The sequence below is a fragment of the Chanodichthys erythropterus genome, chromosome 1 (genome assembly GCF_024489055.1).
Source record: "Chanodichthys erythropterus isolate Z2021 chromosome 1, ASM2448905v1, whole genome shotgun sequence".
NCBI lineage: Eukaryota > Metazoa > Chordata > Actinopteri > Cypriniformes > Xenocyprididae > Chanodichthys > Chanodichthys erythropterus.
In genome coordinates, this window is record NC_090221.1 from 33,022,380 (window position 1) to 33,034,838 (window position 12,459).

The window sequence follows — 12,459 nt, forward strand, 5'->3', positions numbered from 1 at the left end:
AACTCGGTAACATTGGCTCAACCAATTGCATGCAGCTGTTCGTTCATTATTTCTGGAATCGTCTATTCTGTAGTTGTGCAAAAATGACACACTTGGAGATTATTCTAAAGTAATTTCACAGAGGAGGAAAAAGAGAAGTCTTAGAAGTCACAATTCTTTTTAATATAAAACACCTTTAAACGTCACGTCATGAAGAATCCAGAGAGAGCGCCTCCAAAATTGCTTCCAAAGTGCATTTCAGGAAGGACTCCGGCTTGACAGAACTAACAGTTTTTAGTCCATCTCTTCATACAGGAAATGTAGAGAACATGCAGCACAAACACATCTTACAAAGTCCAAAGGAAAAGAAAACAAAAACACAAATAAAAAGAACAAGAATGAACGAGTCTGGGGTTGAGTCAGTCTCCTTGATGCCAAGTGGCACGTAGACAGCCATCTTGATGGTTGAAATTCATCAGACAGCTTTGCGGTTTTGGGTTGGAAAGGACATAGCCCGTCCCTCTCTTAGATGGGTAGCTGAAGAAAGAGGAACGAGAATGGAGCGTAAGGGTCGAGATTCAAATGACCAGTCAGATTCAGGTGGGAATGAAAATGTAAACTGGGTGTGCTTGTGTTTGTTTTGATTCCACTTTAACTGGGAATACATTAGGGTTTTTGCTTCACGCCAAGACTTAAATAAGCACGTTTCTGAACAAATCGGTTTAATCTGAAATGAATCTAGCGATTTTTAACTCGGGCTCAAAGCTGATCCTGTCAAAAATCATTGAAATTGAATAGATTCTTTCCATGTATGATTGGAAAAGACATTTTTACAAAGCAAGGTCTCAAAAACACGTATGCCGTCGTATACAGATGCTCTTGAGTCCGAGTGAGAATATCAAAGATCCACCCAAATTAAGGTCTAACTGGCGTCCTATAATGTACTATAAAATCCTTTCTCAGTTAACTAGCACACTCATCAGAGTTGTAGGTCAGACCACAGATGCGACTGAGGTGACGGACGTCACCTTGTTGTCTTCCGCCCAAGGCTGTAAGTTCTGCAGGGCGTAAAGCGAGGAGTTGTGTAGGCAGAGAGGGTCTTGTTGGAGCGGTTGACTCAGGGTCTTCTGAAAGGCCTCCTGTTGTAGCTGCAGCATCAGACGGTTGGCTTGCTGTCGCTCAGCCTCTCTCTCCTCAGCGGTCTGCCTCCTGTCATCAGAGACGCATGATTGAAGTCAACATGATGTGCAGTGACAGAGACCCTTTTCAAATACAAAAAAGCGGATTATGTCAACTAACATGTTTATCTAGTGCAGGTCCTAGGCTGGTTTTAATTACCTTCAGAGATCTGAGCTCTCCGCATACACAAAAGAGATGTCATGCCTTTGTGAAAAATAACAATGTGTGCGTTATGACTAAAGTCATTTTGAATGAAACATGAATGTTAATGGTTCTGTACGTTTAATAATGCCTTGAACGCACACGTGAGGAGCCTATTGGAGCTGTCAGATGTGAATATTATTATATAACAGTACATGACAAAACAATGAATAAATATTGGTCCGGAGACCTGATATATACTTTGATAGATTGAATATGATTAATCTTTCTACCAGCTGAATTCATTTTAAAGGGATAGTTCACCCAAAAATTCAAATTCTGTCATTTAAATCAACCACATGTCATTCCACAGTGCTTTTGTCGTGATTTTCATTGTATGGACAAACAACTGAACGAAGAAATTAATTCATGCAGGTTTGGAACAATATTAATATATGATAAAAGAATTTACATTTTTGGGTAACATCACATTCTCGGTAAATGTATTTAATTTGAACGTATAAAAGTACATAGAACTATATAACTAAATATAATTTTAAAGAACACTTTATGACAAAATGGTTCTATATAGGGAGAAATGTCTTAAATTATTGCATAATACTTTCATGTTTAATGAGTTCTTTCATTTTTTTTTCTAGTGACTTAGTTTACAAACTTCTTAATTCATCAAACTGAATTGAAATTAAAAAATGAATTAAAACAAAACTAATTAAAACTAAATCTTAAAAGGTTCTATATGAAGCGCCTGACAGAACCCTTTAAACTTCTTTAGAACCTTTTTCTTCTAAGAGTGAGCGATGCAGAAAACAAATGCTAATTAAACATGTTTATTGTTATAAAAATTATATTGATTTTATTAAAAGTCAAAAATATTATTTAATATCTCACGTGGTTGCACCGACAAAAGTATTTTTAAGGATAACAGTAGCTCCTTACAGTAACACAACTGCATATTTTTTGAGACACGTATTAGGTGTAATTAGTCATTTAAATGCATATATATTTTAGACAATCACCATTTATTTATAATGCCATATTTGACTATTTTATCACATTGAAGATGATAAATGGTTCATGTGTGATCCCTTACAGCACTGAAAAACAGCTAAAAACAAATGAGTGCTGCATTTCACGTCAGGTTTTCCAGTTTTATCGTGACTGTAGTCTGGAGACACTTTGAGAATGAAGGATGTATTTGTGTGTCGATCGTACGGGTAACAAGCCTGTGATCAAATGAGCCAAGTGCAATCACATTACTGTGATGCATTTAGCTGCGTGTGACGTGTGGCTAATGGACGCCGGGCGGCAGGTACGGAGCAATGATTTAGACCCACATGGTGGACAGATTTTGTCAGGGAGGATAAAGTCTTTAGACTGTATGATTTTCATGGAGGCCTTCATTTTGAGAGCAATTGTTTTCAATGGTTTGGTAGGTATCCAGTAAGATTTACCAGAATTTCATTCCTAAGAGGCCAAGCAGTGCAAATTCAAAAGTCCGGAGAAGTGCCCGCGCTAATGAACGTTTCCCAGCAGCTTTCAGCGGATACAGATATTTGTTGAATTAAGTTGAGCTCCATAAATATTGATGAGTAGGCATACTGAAACAACCATAATAAATTTTTATTTGTTAAAGGCCATGACTCAGCTTCATTATAAATAAATCACGTTGAGCCAGCTCTTGTCTGCCTGTTGCAGCCCGTTGGTAAAACCAAAGGTAAGTAAGCCTGCTCTTAATTAGATTGGGCACTTATTTGCTCCAAAAGAGCCAACAGCAAAAGCTTGAGTAGATTATGGGGAAAGGATGGACATGCGCTCAATTATTCAGAAGAATAGCTTCTGTACTGCATGGACAGCAAGTTTCCACAGAGCCTTTTAAGAGCTTCAATGTTTCTGCTTGGTCAAGGCAATTGGTGTCCAATATAAAATAAATAAACAAATAAAAATGCAAACTCTGCAAATTCACAGTAGTATTATTTTCCACTAGGCCTTCGCTTAAGCTCATTTCTTATAGCTGCTATTGGAAATATATATATATATATATATATATATATATATATATATATATATATATATATATATATATATATATATATATAATCATGTATTGCCAACAAAATATTAATTATTTGAAAGCCTTTGATTCAGATTAGTTCTGTCAAGTGATTAATCGCATCCAAAATAGTTTGTGTTTACATAATATATGCATAACATATAATGTGTGTGTATATATATATAGGCTATACATGTAAATATTTCTTAAATATATACATGTATGCATGTGTATTTATAGATGCATAATAAATATACACAGTATGCATATATTAATCACGATTAATCACTTGACAGAACTAATTCAGATATAATTAATTTCAATACATAAAGACTATCAAAGGTTATAGCACAATAAAGCTTTTTTTTTTTCTCGAAAGAATAAATAAAGAACAATATGGATGAGTTCTAACATTTCTAATATAAGGTCATTTTAAAATGTGTGCATAAATTAATTTAGTTCAAAATAGGATCCTTTTTTTTTTTTTACTGATTGGGATTGGACAGGCGGGCATGTTAAAAAATAAAGCCTATATTTTCACTCACCTCCATTTTGTTCTTCTGTTCTGAAACCAGGTTTTGACCTGAGCGTCTGTCATCTTCAGGGCCTTGGCGAGCGTGGCGCGCTCCGCAGATGCCAGATACTTCTGCCGGTGAAAGCGCTTCTCCAGCTCACAGATCTGCACCCGGCTGAACGACGTGCGCGGCTTTTTCCTTTTCGGCGGAGTTCGGTTCTGGTACGGATGACCGATCCGTCGTGTCACGGAGAACGGTGAAAGAGCTGCTGAAAGAAAATCAGGAATTGGGCGTGAGTATATGTGAAAAATATTTGCATTCGTAACACTTTCAGTAGGCCTATCATAACATTCACGCAGAGCCATTAAATAATGCTTAGACGTCTTGAAATTTTGATGAGAATAATTTTATTATGTAGCTAAAGTTATTATAAAGTGGTATCGTTTAAAATTAAGTTATTATAAATTGTTGTTTTCATTTTTTTTTTTTTTTTTTGTGGTCATAACAGTGTAAGTAAATGCATGGACAGTAGGGCAGAATCACTGGGTCATTACTGGTGTGAAGGTCTTGATCTCACTGAGCCTAGATGACATATTCTGAAATATGTATTTAATTAATCAAATAGGCTACAATGGCGCGATCTTTAGACGTTCTTAACAACGTTTTAAACAAAACGCAAACGTTTTATGTGATTTATATTTGTGATTCCTTTTTTCTGATCGGAACTGGGCGTTGCTATGGTTACCTCCAAACGCGACCGTTTTTAACTTCAGCACATGGACACAATGTAATTCCAACGAATTGGTCGTGAGATAGCGTTGGTAATTCAGGTTTATCTAGCAGCAGCAGTGAACTCGGGTTCATTTCTCACTCAGTCCTTCTGCAGGCTATCGGTTATGCATTATTCATGGTTTTACAACAGAGGTCTTGATTTTTTGCATTCAGCATTCTTTGCATGTATTCATTTGATTTTCTTTTCACCTTTCCCCTCCTTACTGTAATTTTTTGCCACTAATATTTGTAGTGGAAACAGCTTTGAATAAGGGATGTGACCTTTTATTAAAAGTAAAACTATATATCAGAAACATTTTGGAGTCCTTAAGTGGATTAAACGATTGACATGGTGAAACAAGGATGTAACCACATATTCAGGAATAAGTAGACCAAATGTCATAAGAATCAACCATTGGAAAAGCCCACGAATTGTGAATTGTGTCCCTAACATGTCTGTGGAGGTTACACAGCTGAATATAAATGTATATAAGTTTCTATGTCCATATTGTTAATATAATATAATAATATAATGTATTATATGGTGTGTGTGTGTGTGTGTATGTGCTGCAAAATTAATTCAACACAGTATCAGTGTGGGTATACACTGTAAAAAATTGTTTTCATGATTTGTTATCACAACATTTTTTCTTTTGTCAAATCAGCTTAATTAATGTGATTCAGATAACATAATATTTTGAGTTTCTGTTAATTAAACCAATCGCTTTCATTGTATTAACTCAAATTTTTGATTTCAAAATATTAAGGCAACCAGGTATGTAAATAACTTTAAGTTAAACCAACAATTCTTTATATATATATATATATATTTATAATAACTTATATTAATTAACTAATATATATATATATATATATATATATATATATATATATATATATATATATATATATATATATATATATATATATATTAGTTAAATCAACACTGTTAGTGTTAAATTAACATTGCCAGTGTTTCTATTATCCACACCGGATTATATACACCGGGTGACACTGGAAGTGTTAATTTAACACTGGATGTTTTGATATATATATATATATATATATATATATATATATATATATATATATATATATATATATATATATATATATATATCAAAACATAACAAAACATATATATATATTAGACATGTCACGACAGGTAATTCCAGTATTGGGAAAAAATCTGTTTGTTTATTGTTACAATAGAAGCCCAATATGGAAAATCTAAAGAAAATGTTTACAAGGACAGTATCTGTTTATTGTTGTGTATGACTTGTAATACAGAATTGTCTGAAAAGAGAATAAGAAAGAGAGAGATTAATTATGCCTTAGATCGTTATTTTAAATGACATAGTTCACATATAGATGAATAACTTGTCCATCATAAAATGAAGAAAAACATGGCATTAAGGAATTGAACTAATGACAAATAATTGGAGAACATTCAGCACTCCACTGCAGAAAAACCTGTTTTTGACTAAACCAAGAGAGTGACCTTTGACCAAGATGTTCTGTGATCCTTGTGGCTGAACTTGGGTCTTGCAGTGATTGCCTGGCCATGTGTGAAGACCGAGAGAGAATTTTCTGTTTGGCAGGTTGGAGTTCAGATAATACCAGAGATCTGGTAAATGTCTGTTCTTGGCGACTCAGCTACATTCATTCACGTTCTGGTGTAATTGAAGATTCGCTGCTGTGCTGTCGGTGGGTCACGGAAGAACTTCTCAACAGTTCACACAGTCACGCTGGGATTCCTGACATGAGGTCAGGCTGACATTGAATCTGTTTTGGTCCACCTTAGAGATGCGGCTTCATTTTGTGACCGATAATAAAAAACGAGGTGTCATGATTTATTTATTTAGATATTTTATTTTGATCAGAACATTCCTAATGCCTAGATCATTAGTTTATTTGTCATATTTTATTAGACAAGCTAGTAAAAAGACTTCTGATTGGATTAAGCGCATAGACTCTTCATTCCTGTGCGTAATTGGATTTGATTGCTTTTAATTAAAGCGCTGATCTTGAGTGACAGGCGGCACGCGTCATCATCAATTAAGCACACGGGTAATGTTCGGTCGGATCCCAGACCGTTTGAGATCAAAATTCTGTTACTTTATTTATTTATTTATTTATCTATCTTATAAGATGATACACTTTATGACTCCGTGGCTATGTGGGATTTTTATTTTCTTTCTGTCGATGTGATGTCACAGCTTGATCGGTGTTATTTGTTATTTTTTTATTTTCTACCATATGTCAGGTGTGCAGATTGCAGAACAAAACTAATAACAAATTTCCCAGAAACACTCCTCCGCAGATACATATGTGGGTCAAATGGAAACAAAAACAATCCCCGCGTATTCACTCTCGACAGCAGAGGGAATTCTAAATGATAAGTCTGTGTAATAAAATTTATGGTGAGCACATCAAAAAATCAAAGCTTGCCTTAGAGAATATGCGGCCAGTAATAAAATCAGTTATACGTGATATCACCTTCATGCGACAGCGCCTGCCTTTCCCATTGCGAATATTACCTTTGTAGAAATCTAATAAATATACATGTAATGGATTCAAAGCGCGATATTGAAATGTAACATGGACATTTGTCGCTATTTACGCGCAGTGAGGCAAAACAGAATGTGCCTTTAAATTTCCCCTCATGCTGGGAATTGAAATATCGAATAAAATAAAATAATTGTCAGGAAAAGCCATAAACCGTCCGCTCAAGAGCCTAGACACCGTCACCATGGCTACACGGCCTTGTCTCAGTTTCATAATCATTTGTATTTATGGGTGGGAAAGATCATTATTGTCATTTCAGATTGAGGGCCATCCACATGCAATTTCATTTTCCAATTTCTCCAAGGCCAGTCATATCAGATTACGACCATCACCTGCCCCATGTTGTGATGCAGCTGGACCCAATAGCCCCCACCACCAGCGTAATATAAATAAATTTACCTACTGATGAATATACTGTTATGTGAATCAGCGCAAGTGGCTGTATTTTTTTTTTTTTTTTCAGAGCGCGCGCGGAAACAGATACAGGCACTAAACAGAAGTCTGAATTGGGATATCAGATTCTGGCATTGTGTATATTTGAAAATGGTCTATTAAAGCAGCTATTTTGCTTCCAGAGTTGTATTTAGCCTCCTTGCACGTCGCAGTTGTCACCAACGCTGTTAACAGGAACAGAAAAGCCGTGCGTAAAGGCCGCGCGCCGCCACCATCGCCAGAGCACCTGTGTTTATTGACTTGAGAGCGACTGATCTGTTTATGCATTTCTGGATTTTTATAAACTTGCAAACTGCCAAGGAGTCAATTAACAAAAGAACATGTGGTATAGCCTTTCATCGCCTCCCAATCCGGCATGATATGTCCGGCCTGCAGTGCATATCGAGTCTCAGGCCTGTCCGTGCACCTATACGCGCCCTGACACTTGTGGTGAAATGCAGACATGCAATTCAAGCTGACGGAGAAAATAACTGGAAAAAGAGAAATCTATTCCAGACATGCATCGTGACTTTACAAGACGTATGTGCATTGTGACTAATAACCAAATTAATTGCAATATTTATTATTATAGCATATAATGTAAATGTCTTTCAGCATTCCAAGTTTCTTGACTACATTATTTTGACTTTATAGATATGTATATGTTTATTTATTTTTATATCATGTAATGTTTATATATTTATATGCTGTACAGTCAATTTCTTTAAAAAGAAAATAAAAAAATAAATAGGCCTTCCGTTTGTATCCAGCGCAATTCAAAGGCTCGCAATAGATAAAATATAATAAACGAGTGGCCCAAAGTGACTATGAGTAAAATTGATAAGCATATTTACAAAAGAGCATTTGCAGTTGACATATCATTCTCTCATTTAAATAATTAATGAGAATAGAGCGGAATTCTGAATATTTAATGCGCAGAAATCCATATTCTTCTTCATTTTCGTCTCACTATGAGTGACGTCATTTGAAGACGCGAACTGACTGAAAGGAAAACTGAGGAGGATGTTATACGGCTGCAGACTAGACATATCCATGCAACGATATTTTCTTATTATTATTATCTGGAAATGACTTTATTAAAATAAAAATTTAAAACTATATTTGAAATACCTATATAGCCTACATAAATAAGTCTTAATAATACAAACATATAATAATAATAATAATAATAATAATCATCGTTTCCTTCTCTGTAATCATACACAGGTTAAAGGCTGTATTTTTCTTCAGAAGCGCGTGCTTTTTTTCCGTCCCACTTGGAAATGTTATCCAAAATCGTCCTCTGTTGGATCTCTATTGGTATTATGTTTGCGTAGATTAAAACGATTTGTCAACATGCCATTACGCATCAGTACTGGCCGTGACATACTGGCAACATTTAGCTCCCTGCAACCACTGTATCATGATTCATTTGTCTTAAAGGCCCAGAGAGACAGTAGCTCAAGAATACAGACGTGACTTGGTGTCATAAAACCATTCCACAAGAAATTGTGATTTTGAAAGCCACTGTGTTTTTATGAGCAACACACACACAACAAATCTACAGGCCGAGATGATGCTGGTGCAACACCATGGGCTGTCTCAAATAAAGCGGAATTATTGTGAGCGTGCTGCATGCTTTAAAAGATTGTCTCTTCAGTTTTCACATGTGGTAAAGCTATAGTGACGTGTTTAGAGGATTTCCGATATTAATTCAAGCGCAATAAAAAGATGTTAGATATCAAGTGTTTTTAGCAAGAACATGTCTACAACAATCATCAACATAAATATAAACATTAAAATAATCGATAACACTTTATTTTAGTACTACGTAATAAAAGTAAATGATGCATAATTACAACTAACCCTAAACCAAACCCTAACCGTGACTATATAGTAAGTACATGGAGTTAATTAATATTACTCAGTACTTATTTGAGTAATTACAATGTAACTACGTCACCTTAAAATAAAGTAACCAAATAATCTTCTTGACTAAAGTTAGAAGGCATTTATTCTTTTTAAATTAAAATCCATTTGGCTATAGAGAAATAAAATAATCTTGAAAAGTCTGTAAGGCTGAAGTATATTTCTGCATATAGGCCTATATAATTATTTTATATGCAAATATATTGAAACATGAATATTGCATTTTAATGGTAAAATATCGTAATGCATTGAAATATTTCTTTAACAAACGGCATAGAGTAAAAAAAAATGGGAAATGGGGACCTGAAAGGGTCTTTTAGCTTTGAATTTCTGTTATGATATTTTTAATTCGTTGCTTACAACAATAATAATATTTATTCTTGTTATAATGAGATTGACTCTTCTCTTTTTAAAAGGAGCAATACAATAGGCCATATATGTAAGTAATTTTGTATTTTAAAAAAGTAGCTTCTTTTTAGTTTATTTTTATGTTTTAGCCCATTTTTTTTTAGCATATTCTGCTATTAATTGGACTGCCGCTGTTTTTACAACAGCATTTTTTTATTATTATTAATTTATGAGTTTAATTTAAGCTGTGAGAAATCATTGGAAAATCTGCAGCAATCAGCAATTAAAAATTGTTCTCAATGTAAAAGACGTTCATTCAGTTTTCTGAGCGAATGAAACCATTTTCTCATAGCAGATAACATTGACCTTAAAAGTCAGCAACAAATGAATTGTCCGTCTTCGTCGATGTTAGTCATAATTATCAAACATAAGCAGAAAACCGGGACATATAATCCAGTCTTACCGGTCAGCCGATCTTTCGCAAACCTTCTGCTGCTCTCCATCCACGGGAACGTGAAGCTGTGGGGACTGCCCATGCTGGAGACCGTGGGCACGGTGGGCATCCCCGCCGCGATGCCCGGTGGATGGGCGGTTGTCGGCGGGTGATGTGCGGGTGGCATGGGTCTGTGGGCCGGGACGCGGATGACACCGCCTGCATTCCCTGAGTTCACGTTAACGTTCATATTCATGCTCACATTCATGTTCATGTTTACGTTGTAGGAACCTGCCAGTCCGGCCGCCATCGAACAGGCCGGATTGTACACGCTGTTGTAGCCGTTGGAATAGACGTTGGGCGCGAGCGCGTAGTCCGGCTCGCCGGTTCGGCTCGGCAGCATGCAACTGCTCGGCTGATCGGAACCATTGAGAATCTGATCTATTCCAAAGCTGATGGGTTCGTGCTGCTGGTGGGTCTGGTTCACCTCTTCGATTCCCGTGTGCTCCATCGTCGCGGGTCTGTTACACACAGATGTTTAATTCCTAAAAATTACGGTTTATTCCCAGAGGTGTATAATTTATATATTTAAAAAAAAAAAAATATTCTTCCTTGAAGTGCTCAGAGCTTGTGGAATTTATATCGCTGCCATTTGATGTACAAAAACAACGAAGAACAGAAATCACAATGACTCCTTCTCGATAAAATCAACGTTATCCAACACTTTCTTGCATTGCGTCTGGCTCTTTTTCAGTTCCATGATGATGCCTAAAAAAGCGACTCGGCGGTGGAAAGGGTTCCGCGCTCACTGTTAAATCCCGGAGTGATGAGTTGCCAAGTTGTAGCAAACAAACCTGACGCGTTTCTGGAGTGGTGCTGTACCTCAGAAAGGCGCTCGGCCCAGACTTGAGCTCATCGCTGTTATCTAAAGTGAAGTGTTAACTGTCCGATACGTGCGTATTAATTGTCGCGAGCTGAAAACGTCCTGTTCGCGCTCCTCTTGAAGTGATTTCGAGCAGGTGAGACAAACCCCTTCTGCCCAAACTCTGTCACGCGCCTCTCCATTGGCTCTTGCGCACTTCTGTAGAGACAATGCCTCGCGCCCGCACCCCTCTCTTAAAGAACCCGCTTCTGTTTTTTTTTTTTTTTTTTTTTTTTTTTTAATACAGGGCTGTTGTTTTACAGCTCACGTTTAAAAATTAAATGTTTCGTGCTCCTAGGAAATAAAGCAGTTTAGTGTAATTATTAAAAAGCTTTGGTAAGTAGTTTAGCGAAATCTTAGCTATCCTATTATTGTTTCTGTCAAAAAGTGATTTTCTGTTTAAATATTATTAATATTATTTCTTTGGTGTGCCAAATTAAAGTCTGTGTGGTGTAACCAACTTGCAGGAAGCCATTTTGTTGTCATGTGACAAGAAAAACAAATAACAGATAACTTTTGACCTTCAATACGGTGAGCCACGAAGGTCATTTTTTTATCAATATCATATTTTAACTTTTTTAAGAAAAGTTGAGTGACCTTAAACGTATTAATAATAATTATGTTTTGTTTTTAATTTTTGATTGAATCATTTTAGACGTTTTTTTACGTCGCAATTTATTTTGTGTTGCACTTACTGGGTGATACATTTTTTGGAGACATTACATCCACATGTAGATCGAAAATGGTAGGCTATATGGAGGTTTAAAAAAAAATGTGTGAAACCAACGACTACAACTTGGTGAATTGTTAAGTTAAAACACGAAATCTATGCAGGAATTCTACTGACATAATTGGACTACATAAGAATAATAACATTTTTAATATTGCGAAAGATAACACATCAAAATAGCTTGTAAAGCACAAGGTTGAAGCTGTTAATTATCCCATCGAATAAAAGCCAAGACGTTTAGTTCAATTGTGAAAAAAGCTCTTCAGGTTTTGTCAAGGTTACACAAACATGCAGCTTTACACATGGCGATGCGTTTGCTTAATCAAATGAAACTGGATTTCATTGAAGTGCACTAGCCTTTGGGTGCTTAAAATGAAGGGTGAAGCCAGAGAAGCATCAGTTGCCTTCAGTGATGCAGAAGCCAGTGTGATTGGCGCAAAT

The 12,459-nt window shown here is 35.9% G+C and overlaps 1 protein-coding gene across 3 annotated transcripts; it reads right to left on the reverse strand.

Moving 5' to 3' along the window:
• Positions 1–192: 192 nt before the first annotated feature.
• Positions 193–11,330, reverse strand: tlx2 (T cell leukemia homeobox 2). Of its 3 annotated transcripts, XM_067383110.1 has the most exons (4): positions 10,397–11,330; positions 3,916–4,153; positions 1,008–1,188; positions 193–516 (listed from the first exon to the last, which is right to left on the reverse strand). In XM_067383110.1, the coding sequence occupies exons 1-4, from the start codon at positions 10,875–10,877 to the stop codon at positions 505–507; spliced, it is 912 nt and encodes a 303-aa protein (XP_067239211.1). In that variant the 5' UTR covers positions 10,878–11,330; the 3' UTR covers positions 193–504. The 3 variants fall into 3 exon arrangements, with proteins under 3 accessions (XP_067239211.1, XP_067239204.1, XP_067239195.1); XM_067383103.1 differs by having other exon boundaries at positions 193–1,188; positions 3,916–4,150; XM_067383094.1 differs by having other exon boundaries at positions 193–1,188.
• Positions 11,331–12,459: the final 1,129 nt, after the last annotated feature.